The sequence below is a fragment of the Erithacus rubecula genome, assembly GCF_903797595.1.
Source record: "Erithacus rubecula genome assembly, chromosome: 8".
Lineage (NCBI taxonomy): Eukaryota > Metazoa > Chordata > Aves > Passeriformes > Muscicapidae > Erithacus > Erithacus rubecula.
The window spans coordinates 2,431,255-2,444,934 of NC_136659.1; the positions used below are offsets into that span (position 1 = coordinate 2,431,255).

General features: G+C 46.4%; 1 protein-coding gene across 1 annotated transcript; it reads left to right on the top strand.

The window, feature by feature from the left end:
* Positions 1–254: 254 nt before the first annotated feature.
* On the top strand, positions 255–6,694 carry LOC306804459 (COP9 signalosome complex subunit 8). The gene is made up of 8 exons (XM_079311051.1): positions 255–399; positions 1,238–1,308; positions 2,048–2,096; positions 2,252–2,384; positions 3,114–3,221; positions 3,470–3,532; positions 4,661–4,702; positions 5,357–6,694. The coding sequence occupies exons 1-8, from the start codon at positions 322–324 to the stop codon at positions 5,434–5,436; spliced, it is 624 nt and encodes a 207-aa protein (XP_079167177.1). The 5' UTR covers positions 255–321; the 3' UTR covers positions 5,437–6,694.
* The last annotated feature ends 6,986 nt before the right edge of the window (positions 6,695–13,680 follow it).

The following is a 13,680-nucleotide window of genomic DNA, read 5'->3' on the forward strand; positions in this document are numbered from 1 at the left end:
TTATGACGAAGAAAATAGAGGGATTGAAAGGCGCTTCCATCACCGCCACCCTCAAAAAGCGCGCGCCGCCCTCAGCCCCTCACGGGCGGTGTCCACGCCCCCGGCCTTGGCCACGCCCCCAGATCCTCCAGGAGCACAGAGAGGCGGCCTTGGCCACGCCCCCAGATCCTCCAGGAGCACAGAGAGGCGGCCTTGGCCACGCCCCCAGATCCTCCAGGAGCACAGAGAGGCGGGCGGAAAGCGCCGAAGGGGAAATGGCGGCGCCGGACGTGAGGTCAGAGCGCGGGCGCCTGATGCGGGCGGGCGGCGCCGTGAGGGAAGATGCCGGTGGCGGTGATGGCCGAGAGCTCCGTGAGCTTCAGGCGGCTCCTGGAGCAATGCGAGACGCAGGAGCTGGAGGTGCCGCGGGGCGGGAGGGGTCTGCGTGTGCGCGCGTGAGGTGGGGCGGGTGTGTGGGCGTGGGTGTGAGCGGGAGGGGTCAGTGTTTAACTTGCCCCTTGGGCTCGCCGGAGAGCCCTGCAGAAACTCGCAGGCTACAGATAAATGGGTATTTCCTATAATTATTCTTGTCGTTTCAGAGGAGGCGTGAGGGGAGTGGTTTGTGTGGGTGACAAAATCGAAATATTGGTCAGGGAAGGGGAGCCTGAGCCAAACTTGGGGAATTACCCTTAGATCGAGTTTTATTGCGGCAGCTTTCACTGGAAGCTCCCGCCGTGCTGTTTTGCGCCCTGTTATCCCTTAAGAAAAGGCCTTATTAGAAATCTTTGCAGCTTTCAAGTTATTGCAGGCTTTCAAAATTCTACAGTTTTTTTATTTTATTTTATATCACTCGTTTGTTTCCTCCTTGTGAGATTTTGGGGCTCTGCTCGAGTGTGGCAGGGGCTGACGCTGAGCTTGGGGTTTTCGAGAGGGGCAGAGAAGCTTTGCTGGGGTGGAGTGGCCTGAGCTGAAGTTCAGCTGAAGGTAAATGAAGTCAGGGGCGATTTAATTTCACTTTCAGCAGATGCCACCCTCATGAGCATAAGAAAAGAGTAATGGAAGATGTAGCCTTACTTTATTCCGCCCCCCCCCCCCAAATAAATTGCACTATTATGTGATGTGAAAAAAACCCAAAAAAAAACCTCCCACAATATCCGTTGTTTTGGAGCGTTCACTTTACATAAAACTTGGCTTCCTGCTGCCCTTTGTGTCACAGCCCTCTTTAAAATCTGTAAGCCAAGAATCTGTTTGTTTTCAGGCCCCTGGAGGAATTGCCACACCCCTGGTTTATGGCCAGCTGCTGGCTCTGTACCTGTTGCACAATGACATGTAAGTGGCTTGTCCCAGCCTGTGACACTGGGTTTGTCACCAGCACGTTGGGAATGGGCTGTGTGATTAATAAAAATGCTGTGTTTGCAAAGAAATGAGAATATTTCTGGGGATTGAGTCTCTTTCACCCCTTGATCTGACAGGAAAACTGTTCTCCTTTCCTTGCTCTTCCCCACCCTTTGGAACTGTGGGAAAATGTGGGAATCAAGTTCCTTAAGTGGTGAAGTTGGCTCCTTTGGGGAGTGTGAAACACTTCAGTGTTTTGTTTTGTAGCTGTTCAGGGCTGCATTTGTTTTGGGTTGGATTCAGGACTGTCCCTTGTGTTTAAATTCCAGCAGAATAGCTCTGGACTGCTCATGTTAAAAATGAGGGATACTGTTGGCTTGAAGGAGCTAAATCTGCAGGAAGCAGAGATCCCAGGAATTTGGTCTGGGGGGTTATTCCATGTCCCTGTGTGGGTTTGATGGACTGAACTTGGGGTTTTAGGGAGGAGTTGCTTTCCCAGTCTGGTTTTAAATGAGGCAATTAATGAACTGTTTGTTGTTATGGCAGTCCAGTGTTGTCTGCTGGAGAGCAGCTCTGTTTTCCCACTTCAGTATCCAATAGTCCTTCCTAGAAAGAATATTTTTAAAGCACTGAGAGTGTTCAATGCACCATCTGAACAAACCTTGTGGTGTCTCTTTGCAGCATTTGGTGACTAGGAAATGTTTTTAACTTTTTTGGGCTTTGTTTTTTTAAGGAACAATGCACGTTATCTCTGGAAAAGAATCCCTCCTGCTATCAAATCTGTAAGTACTGGGCCAAATTTAACTCAGAAATGTGCTGTTTTTGTTGCACAGCAATGTTCTCTGAAAATCTGGGGGTGGAAATGGGTTTAAACATCTGATCAGTGTAGAGGGTTTTCTTCTGGATTAACACTGGGGGGGTTTTTTGGTCACAACAGGCAAATGCTGAACTTGGTGCAGTTTGGTCAGTGGGACAAAGAATCTGGCAGAGGGACTTCCCAGGAATCTACACAGCAATCAGTGCCCATCAGTGGTCTGAGACTATCCAGCCAATCATGGAAGCACTCAGAGGTACAAATAATTGCCTGGAATTGTTTTTGTCTGCTCCAACACAAACAGACAAATTGTTAATTGTGAAAAATCAGAAATGGTCTGGAAAACTGCTGCAAAGTTTTTGTAGGTTTTACTAAAAGGTTTTTACTTTTCTTTGACACTGGAATTTCATAAACCATGTGGTTTGTTCTGTGAGAGCAAAACAGACCCAGTTTTATCAGACTTCCAACCAGGGATTCAGGGAACTTGGCTTGGCACTTCAGAACCTTGTAGCACGTTCAGGAAGGTTTTTTTGTGAAATGTTTTCCACCCTGTGTAATGGTAACATTCAAATTCTTGCTCCTAGAGGGCAGTGCAGACTGCAAAAAAGAGGTGTTTTGCAGTTAGAAATTCTCCATACAACTGCTTTTCAGATGCCATTAATTGTTAACTAATTGCTGGCATATTGCAAACAGAGAATGCCCTCAGGTGCAGAGTTCCCTGAGGTGTTTCATGTGCTGTGGAGAGCACAGGATGCTGCAGGCTGCATTTGGAGGTTCAGTGTGGGCTCTGAGGGGGTTTGTCCTGAGAGAGAGCAGTTTGTTGTCTCTTGCTGCTGACTGAACTGTGGGAAGGGAGGGTGAACTCCTGAGGTGCTCACTTGCAGGCTGCTGGTGCTTTTCCAGAGGTGATGGAATTGAGGAAAAGTTCTCAAGTTTCCCAGCTCTGGAGATGAGTCTCTTATGTCCTGTGTTCCTCTCTCCCTAGATGCAACCAGGAGACGAGCCTTTGGACTGGTTTCCCAGGCTTACACCTCAATAGTTGCAGATGATTTTGCAGCCTTTGTTGGCCTTCCTGTGGAAGAAGCTGTGAAAGGTACTTGGCATTATTCCCTGGGTAATTTTCATACTGATGATGAGCTCAGACAGCTCCAAGTGATGATTAATAAAACTATATCTGCAAATTCTGACGCTGTTAAGTGATTGGGCAGTGATTAGAGAAAAGAAAATCCTGCTTCTGGATAATGGTTCGATTTTTTTTTTTTTAATTTTAAATTGTTGCTGTTAATTATCACTGTTTATTCTCCCCTTCTGTGTCTTACAAATGCCCCAATGCCTTTCCAGGTGTGCTAGAGCAGGGCTGGCAAGCAGACTTTGCAGCTCGCATGGTGATGCCGAAAAAGCCGGGTAGGTGGAGCTGTTCCTTCATGAACCATTCAGCATTTTCTAGGAATTGGGTGCTAAGTTTTTAATGACAGCTTTGCACTGGATTCTGTTAGATGCTTTTTGGACTCTCACACTGCTCATAAACGTGGAGCACGTATAAAACATGGGGAAGTACAAAGAGGTGGGTTTGGACTTATCAAGTAGTTTGGATTAAGCTACATGCTCACGTGGACTTGTTTAAACAAAAGCAGACAGGATGTGCTGTGATTGCTCCCTCTCCTCCTCTGCTGCTGGCTCTGCCTCTGTGGAACATAAACTGGATGACCTCAAATGACATGTCTTAACCTAATATAGAAGAATAGAAATAGACCATCTTGAACTGGAGATTTTTTTTTTTTCCTTCAGGAGAATTAGAACTTCTTTAGGCAGGGATTTAGTGAATCTTTGTGTTCTGAGGAGCTCCACTTGTTGGTATAATTTCCTTTGCTTTAAAATTAAAATTAGAATCTTATTTTCTTCACTTTCATGGTGTTGATAACAGATTGTCTGTTCCTCCAAAGCTTGATCTGCAGAAATACTTGGCTTTTTTTCTTTTTTTAAAAAGCTGTATCTGGCTGGCTGAGGCAAAAATAAATATTAAGTTATAAAAACAGGATGAAACAACTGCTTTTCAATTGCTCTGTGCTGCTCTGGCAGAAGGAGCCAAATAACAGCATATCCAGAAGGCCAGGATTTGTTAGACTAAGAAATGTTTGTATGGGCAGAGTTTTTGGGAGTTCAGAGCCCATAATAAACAGGTGCCAGGTGTTGAAATTTACCACTACGAGGCACAGATCCAACCAGAGCCCTGAGATTTTATATGTGATCAGGTAAAGTTTTTATGAACTGGTTGTAAAATATGCAGAGCTTAAAAAAACTGGGAATTATTTATATGTGGTTCTTTTTCCAAAAGTGAGTGCAAGAACTACTAGTCAGACAAAAGAAAGAGGCTCCTTTGAAGCAGCTAAGCCTTGGATATTCTGGTTTTTGGATATAAATCAAGTGTGATGAATAAACAGGTTTAATTTTAATTAGCTTTTGATCCATGTTTTTTTGCATAGAACTGTTGAAAACTGTTCCACTGGGCTAATTTCATATGTTTTTCTCCAGGTGTGCTGGAAGCTTCCTTTAACAGATTTATTCCTTCATCAGGTATTTTTCTTTCTATATAATGGGTTTAGGTAAACTTGGAAAAACGGTGTTACCAGCACCACTGAGTGGGAATTGAGCCTTAGAGAAGTGAATGTTCTCCCTGGCCCCTCCAAAATAAAAAACAGCAGCCCACCTCAGCTAGGTGCTATGTGAATGTTCTTCTCCCTGTCTTCTCCCTCCCTCATGTTGGAAGCAGTGCCTGAGATTCCTGATTCCACTTCCATAGCAGAGCTCCTGTGTGCTCTGTTGGTCTGATCACCCACTAGATCTGTTTGTTTGTTTGCCATTCTTCAGAACAGCAGCTTGCAAGGAAAGGAGCAGCCAGAGAGCTCCAGGAGCTTTTTTTCTCAAGGCAGAATACTGTCAGCCCTCATTACTCAGACTCCAGTGTGTGCAAAGCAATTCTGGAGGCTGCTGACAAGTGGAACTTGTTGCAGTAGTTTTTGTGGTTAGTAACTCTTGGAATGGTGCAGATAACAGGAATTATGTCAGCTGGAGCTGTGTAGGGAGGAGATACAGTTAAGTTCCACCCCCAGAAGGCTGTTGAAAGTCAGATACATTTAATTTTTTTCCCCTTACTGTTGAGGTGGATGGTACTGCTGATGGATTTGCTCTCTAAATTTCATTAATGATCTATTTGTTTTATCTTTATAGAACCTGCTCCAGTCCCACCAATTCCCAATGAGCAGCAGTTGGCCAGATTGACTGACTATGTGGCTTTCCTGGAAAACTGATTACCCTGCTCCCGTGTTCAGAACAACTTGGGAATCCTGTGTACTGACAGTTTTAGATCTAAGGTTTATTTTATTCTGTATCTGTTAAATGTTGCAGCATCCTCCACTCAGAAATGTGAAGCATACAAATTATGTCAGCCCACTCCTGGTTTGCCAAAGCCCAGCTAGCAGTGAAACAATCCTTTAACTCCTGCAATATTTATTCAGTAGGTACACAAGCATACACAGCAGTATTACATAGTACAGGTTTTTTTTGTAATTGACTCAAAACAGAACCTTTTTCAGGTGTGTTAGAAATGGAGAAGAAACAATTCTCTGTGCATGTTGAACTAGAGGACAGAGAGTGGAAGACTGCCCAGCCTGTATGTACAGAGAGGAAATATTTTGATGAAAGTGAAAGAAAACAATTTTGCAGTAACTGTCTTGCAAATATTTTTGTGGCATATTTATAATTGATTTCTTTTTTCTTGTTCTTTCTGGATTGTTTAATCTTCTTGTTCTGATGTGAGAAATATCACATCAGGCATATTTTTACAGGAGAATTATTGTTTAATGAAGACAAATCTACGATTTGAGGAAGCATTTTGACTTTTGGAAGGTTTTTTTTGAGTGACATAGGACACCAGATATTTTCCTGGGTAACCCTACACCTTGAGACCTGTCACATCTTGCTCCATTTCAGTACACTGGGCCAGGATATGCAAGAAATAACAATTCTTACCTGTCTTTAGCTTTGTGGGTTCCTTCTGCCATGATTGTAGAGGAATTTCAAGGTGAGAGTAGGAGCAGAGCCCGGCTGGGAGGAGGATGATGCATTGTGCTGGAGTGTCAGTTTGAAGAATAATTCTCTGTCAGTGCTCTGTTAATCTTTGAGCTGAGTGGATTTTGGAAGCAAACATGAATTCTCTTGCCATTTGTGTTACGTTGGTGAAAAGGCTGTGGAGAAAGATTGGTGCTTTAAAGGGCAGTGCATGTCTCCATTTACTTCTCCCCCCTTGCTGAAATCCTACCCAGAGGTTCCATGGAAGCTGGCCAGTGTGCCCTTGTGTCGTGATTGTTTTTCCAGTGTGCACTGCCTACTGTACATTCTCTTGGTGAGGGGGTGTTAGCAGGGAGGAATTACAAACTGTGCTCTGCTGCCTTGAGAGCTCCCTTGATATGCAAACACTTTTTCAAAAGGATTATTTATTTGATACCCACCTAAGACTTGGATTGCTAAATTTATCTTCAGTGGTATTAAAGAACATGTTTACACTGATCTTGTGTGCTTGACTTTTAAAATTTTCTGCAGAATAAAGGTCTACTTTGATTAGTTTTTTTAATTGATTCTTACTGGCCTAATTTGGATAGGGCTGTTGAAGGATTAATGCAATATTTTATGCCTCGACAGCTTTGTGTGCAGCAATTGTAGGATGTTATATTAAAAAAACCACTGGTGCCTCTCAGATGTCTTAAAATATTCTTTGGTGTAAGGTATTTGAGCAGCTGAGTGAAGATTCCCCTCTAGTGTTTGTATTGTGCATGTCTGCACTTGGTAGCACACAGCCCTGCTTGGAGAAATGAAACCTAGACATAATTAAAGGTTGTTATGTACTCAGTGAATGGTAGCAGGAGAGGAGCAATGTGGACACTGGCTGTCTGTGTCTGTCTCAAATCTATGTCAAATGCTGTAAGTTTGATCCTGTCCTAATAAGTTGATAGCTGTCATTTGGGGTCTGCTCTAAAATGTAATCTGAGGCATTAACTCATGACTTGCCTCTAGTACTGTGTTCCCAGCCACACTTTCTGCCTTGTGCTACTTTGGAATCCAAGCTATTTCACATGAATTTCATCCTCATTGCCCTTATCCTGGTTTTTGGTTCACTAACACCTGTCTTCAGATGAGCAGCTTTGTGCTTTGCTTTCCAGAGCCCTACCTTGGGAAACATTGTGTGAAATATTTTCTAAAGTGCATCTTCAGGCATTTGAATCCTTACTTGGCTTGCACTAACCCTGTGCTTTCAGCTCAACAAAGAGGAAGTGTTTTTTGCTGTTTTCATGGAAGCAATTGGTGTGGGTTTTGGAGTTCTTCCATGTCCAGTGCTGAGTGGGAGGACCTTTGAGTTAAGAAACCATTAGGAATTCAGTTGGGAACAGGCTCCTGAAGGGTTTGGAAAAAAGGAATTTGATTTTAGTTTCAGTTTTCCATTTCATCTGCACCCCACATGTAATGGAACGTTGTTTCTTGGCATTTTATTAATTCTCTGTCTTGGTTTGAAAGGACAGGTGTGTGCCAGTAAGGGCAGAAGTTTTTTTTTTGAATAGAGACTTTGGTTCTACTTCCCCTAAGTATTATAATTGTTTGAATTAAGGACTCTGAGGCAGAGATAAGGGGGTGGGAATAACAGCTCTTTTACTAATATATTTAACTGTACAAGCAGAAAACAATAACAGTTGTTAAAATTGCTAACAGAACAGAATAGATAACTCAGTGTCAGTCCCTTTAGATGCAAGCACGCTGTCTCTGTGCTTAGTCCCAGTCCGGATCTGCCAAGGGCAGGCGGGAACGGAGGCAGCAGGGGGGTGGGGCGGCAGCGGCCATGCCGGTCTCGGGTGGGAACGGGCTGGAGCGGCGGCTCCTCGCTCACCGTGTGTGTCTGGGTGATCAGCTGTGTCTGCAGAGGCAGGAGGCTGGAACGGGGAGATGCAGGGCAGGTGATCACAGAGGGTCTGGCTCTCCTGTGCTCGGCCGCGTGGGCTGAAGATCCCGGGCGTCCTCCTCCGAGCTCGCCGGAAACACAAGTCCCCTCCCGGAAGCCTCAGAGGCCCCTCCGGGAGCCATTCCCACCCACCCCTTTGTCTGGACTCATCAGAGACCCTGGGTGTAACCCGGCCAGCTCCATTGGCTTGATAATGGGAAAAATTCCCTCAATTGACACAGTAACAGAAAAACACTCAACCCCCAACATTATCCACCCCGAATTTTTTCCATGCCAACATGCTACATCATATTCAGACTTTTAAATTATATACATACATGTAGTTACAGGCACAGTATCATAGATAGTTCACCCTAGAACAAGGTCCCCTTGGGGTATGCATCGGATCTCTCCATCCTTTTGCATCACCCACCAAGTGCAACCTGGTCCTTGAGCGAAAACCACCCCACGAACAGGATTGTCTTTGCTGGAAGCAGAGTTCACCCAGACAGTTTTTCCTAACATGCCTCTCAGGTGTACCGCTGGAATCTTATCTCCATCTGCTGCTCCCAAGGGCTCTGACTGGGCAGGGCCTGCTCGGTTAGTGGAACCTCGGGTATTCACTAACCATGTGGCCTTTGGTAGATTGATCTCCCAGTTCTTGAAAGTCCCCCCACCCAGTGCCTTTAAGGTGGTTTTAAGCAGACCATTGCACCGTTCGACTTTCCCAGCCGCTGGTGCATGGCAGGCACTATGGTACACCCACTTGATGCCATGTTCTTTAGCCCAGGTGTTTATAAGGCTATTTTTGAAATGAGTCCCATTGTTTGACTCAATTCTTTCAGGGGTACCATGCCTCCAGAGGACTTGTTTTTCCAGGCCCAGGATGGTGTTCCGGGCAGTGGCGTGGGGCACAGGGTAGGTCTTTAACCATCTGGTGGTGGCTTCTACCATGGTCAGCAAGTAGTGCTTGCCTTGGCGGGTCTGAGGCAGTGTGATATAGTTAAATTGTTAGGCCTTTTTATACTTATATTTGGACCATCGCCCCCCATACCAGAGGGGCTTCACCTGCTTGGCCTGTTTCATGGCAGAGCACGTGTCACAGTCATGAATAGCCTGAGAGATGCTGTCCATGGTTAGATCCACCCCTCGGTCTCGTGCCCACTTATAGGTGGCGTCTCTGCCCTGATGGCCTGAGGCATCGTGGGCCCATCGGGCCAGGAATAGTTCTCCCTTGTGTTCCCAATCTAAGTCTATCTTTGAGACCTCTATCTGTGCAGCCTGATCTACCTGCTTGTTGTGCCTGTGTTCTTCATTAGCCCGACTCTTGGGAACATGGGCATCCACATGACGGACTTTCACGGGGAGCTTCTCTACCCGAGTGGCAATGTTTTTTCACTCATCAGCAGCCCAGATTGGTTTTCCTTTACATTGCCAGTCAGCCTTTTTTCACCTTTTTAGCTAACCTTACAGAGCATTGGCTACCATCCACGAATCAGTGTAAAGGTAGAGCTTTGGCCATTTCTCTCTCTCAGCAATGTCCAAGGCCAGCTGAACAGCTTTGAGTTCAGCAAGTTGACTCGATCCACCTTCTCCTTCGGTAGCTTGTGCAACCTGTCGTGTGGGGCTCCATACGGCAGCTTTCCACTTCCGGTTCATCCCCACAATGCGGCAGGAACTGTCGGTGAAAAGGGCGTAGCGTGTTTTATCTGCTGGCAGCTGGTTGTACGGTGGAGCTTCTTCAGCCCAGGTCACTTGCTTCTGCTTTTTTTCATCAGCGAGACTGAAATCTTTACTTTCTGGCCAGTTTGTAATTATCTTCAAAATCCCAGGGCGATTCGGGTTGCCGATACGGGCGCGCTGCGTGATGAGGGCAATCCACTTGCTCCATGTGGCGTCAGTGGTGTGGTGAGTAGAGGGAACCTTTCCTTTGAACATCCACCCCAGCACTGGCAGTCGGGGTGCCAGGAGAAGCTGTGCTTCTGTGCCAATCACCTCTGAGGCAGCTTGAACTCCCTTATAGGCAACCAAGATTTCTTTCTCTGTGGGAGTGTATTTGGCTTCAGATTCTTTGTAGCTTCTGCTCCAGAATCCCAGGGGTTGGCTTCAGGTTTTACCAGGCACCTTCTGCCAAAGGCTCCAGGACAGACCATGGTTCCCAGCTGCAGGGTAAAGCACATTCTTTACCTCTGGTCCTGTCTTGACTGGGCCAAGGGCCACTGCATGAGCGATTTCCTGTTTGATCTGGGCAAAGGCTTGCTGTTGTTCGGGGCCCCAGTGGAAATTGTTTTTCTTGCGAGTGACCTGGTAGAGAGGGCTCACAAACTGGCTGTACTCAGGGACGTGCATTCTCCAAAAGTCGATAGCACCTAGAAAAGCTTGTGTCTCCTTCTTGCTTGTTGGTGGAGACATTGCAGTGATCTTATTGATGACCTCAGTGGGGATCTGGCACCGTCCATCTTGGCACTTCACTCCCAGGAACTGGATCTCTCAGGCAGGTCTTTTGACTTTGCTTTTTTTAATGGCGAAACTGGCTCCCAGCAAAATCTGGATGATCTTCTTTCCTTTCTTAAATACCTCCATTGCTGTGTTCCCCTACACAATGATGTCATCGATGTACTGCAAATGTTCTGGAGCCTCACCCTTCTCCAGTGCAGCCTGCATTAGTCTATGGCAGATGGTGAGGCTGTGCTTCCACCCCTGGGGAAGTCGGTTCCAGGTGTACTGCACGCTTCTCCAGGTAAAAGCAAACTGAGTCCTGCACTCTGCTGCCAAAGGAATGGAGAAGAATGCATTTGCAATGTCAATGGTGGCATCCCACCTTGCTGCCTTGGACTCCAGCTCGTACTGGAGTTCCAGCATGTGCGGCAAGGCAGTGCTCAGCGGTGGAGTCACTTCAGTCAAGCCACGATAATCCCCAGTCAGTCTCCATTGTCCATCAGATTTGCACACAGGCCACATGGGACTGTTGAAGGGTGAGTGGCTCTTGCTGACTACCCCTTGGCTTTCTAGATCATGGATTATCTTGTAGATGGGGATCACAGCATCTCGATTTGTCCGGTACTGCCAGCGGTGCACTGTCATGGTGGCAATTGGCACCTGTTGCTCTGTTACTTTCAGGAGTCCCACTGCAGAGGGGTTTTCTGACAGTCCAGGCAAGGTGTTCTACTGCTTAATGCTCTTTGTCGCTACAGCAGCTATTCTAAAAGCCCACCTGAACCCCTTTGGGTCTTTGTAGTAGCTGCTCCTGAGGAAGTCTATGCCTAGAATGCGCAGTGCCCCTGGGCCAGTTACAATTGGATGTTTCTGCCACCCCTTCCCTGTCAGGCTAATTTCAGCTTCCAGCAAAGTGAATTTCTGTGATCCCCCCATCACCCTAACAATGGAAACAGGTACCTTCCCCACATGTTCTGATGGTATCAGGGTGCATTGTGAACTAGTATCAACTAGCACTTTATGTTTCTGTGGCTTTGATGTGCCAGGCCATCGCACCCACACTATTCAATAAATCCTGTCATCCTATGCCTCTCCCTGGCTAGAGGCAGGGCCCCTCTAGCCCTGATTATTATTTCTTTTCTGGGCATACATAGTGGAGGTTCTTTCCAGGGGATTTGACAAAACATCCTTCTTGCTGTAATACCCTGCACCTTGCTTGTGGGAGGTTGAGGCTACCTTCATTTTAGTGCGGTTCCCTCGGTTAACATTTCCTTCTCTGAGCTGACGCACCCATGCTGCCAGGACAGAAATGAGTTTCCCATCTCATTTTTCCATGTCTTTCCCATGGTCTTGCAGGAAAAACCACAGGTCAGCTTGTGAGGTGTACCCTCTCTCTCTAGGTGGGGGGCGTGAAGCTCTGACTTGCGGGCCTGTGACTCATACTGGTGCTACGCTGATCTTCCTCACCTCCTCAATTCTTTCCATCATCTCCTTCCTCATATCCCTCATCCTATCTTCGACCTGTTGGAGGTCCGTGGCCACGGCAGAGACATTGGCCTGCATTGGGCTATTCATTATGCTTTCAAAATTTTTGAGTTTGTTGGCAACAGAACACATTGTCTCTGGGTGGTTATTAGCATTAATTATTGCTATGTAGGTGGTATATTGAGATGGACCTAAGGTTGCCAAGTTCCATAACATCTGCCCTGTGCACTTGACCTTGTCAGGGTCATTGTCATGCTGTCCATCCCTCCCAAAGAGTACTTTTAATACTGCTTTTTAATACTGTCTTTCTCAGCTGCTGGATCCCTTCCTCAAGGGTCTTCCAGCGCATTCTACAGTGGTGCTCCAGCATTCTCTCTCTGTGGACAAACCTCTCTCTCACACTCATTAAAAGCCGGTCCTAGAGGGAAAGGAGGCCTTGCTCCCTTACGAATATCTGGTCCACACCTGAATCCTGGGCCAAGGATCCCAAATTCCTGGCTTCAGTTCCATCCAGTTGCACTCCTGTTCCCATAAGGTCCCAGACCCGGAGTAACCAAGTTGTAAAATGCTCATGGCCCCACCGTGCAATGTCTTTACACAGGTTACAGAGACTGTCGTATGAGAGGGACTCGGTGACGATCTCAACCTCTGGATCCCTTGCTGGTTGTGAGGACTTTCCTTGCTCATCCCCATTATCTAAGTGCCTCGTTTTAATCTTAGATTCCCTAGTTTCCACAGGAGCAACTGCTGCTGGCTGTGGCTGCTCCTGTGATCTAGCTGGAACCTGGACAGATACAACATTTACAGGTTCCATTGCAGCACCATTTGACTCTCCCTCTTTAGGGCAGGGGGAGGGTTTCTCACCAGCTGGAAAAAAATACTCTTTCATCAGGCAGGTTCTGGGGCAGCATCCCTAGTCCCAGGGGCAGGCTCTGGGGCAGCATCCCTAGTCCTGGGGGCAGAGGCAGATTTTGGGGCAACATTCCTAGTCCCTGGGGCAGAGGCAGATTCTAGGGCAACATCCCTAGTCTCTGGGGCAGGTATTAGAGTTGTTGTTCAAGCCAATATTCCCTTGTTTCTGAATGCTAAGTAGAACAGGCCTATCAGCAACACCAGCCACTGATTAATAACACTAGCAATTAAAGCAGATCTGAAATCCTTGAGAACTGGTGGGGTAGACTCAAAAAACTGGGTGATGGGTTGGGAGAAAATTTCCCTTGCACTCATTACCTCACAGTAAGTACCATTACTGAAATAATCCCAGAAACACACAGTTAGAGCACAATAGCTCCGGATCCATGCAACCGCTTCCCAGAAAAAATTAAAAATTCATGAATTCTTGACATAATTAATCCACCAAACAAATCGGGTAGTAGCTACAGTAACTTTAGTGAGTGGGCCCAAATTCAAATAAGGACTTGCAAATGGGAGGGAAATGGCTGTGACCACATGGAACACAAACTAGATTAAACAAGACAGCATATTGCCACTTAAGAGAGCTGTTATTCCTGTCTTAACTATCAACTCAGTGCCCACAGGCCCCACGTTAGGCGCCAAAATCTGTCTTGGTTTGAAAGGACAGGTGTCTGCCAGTAAGGGCAGAAGTTTCCCTTTGGAATAGAGACTTTGGTTCCACTCCCCCCAA

Coding starts and splice junctions, on each gene's coding strand:
- LOC306804459 (XM_079311051.1), top strand. CDS start 322: ATGCCGGTGGCGGTGATGGCCGAGAGCTCCGTGAGCTTCAGGCGGCTC. Junction 2,097..2,251: donor TCCCTCCTGCTATCAAATCT/GTAAGTACTGGG, acceptor TGGTCACAACAG/GCAAATGCTGAACTTGGTGC. Junction 3,533..4,660: donor GGTGATGCCGAAAAAGCCGG/GTAGGTGGAGCT, acceptor GTTTTTCTCCAG/GTGTGCTGGAAGCTTCCTTT.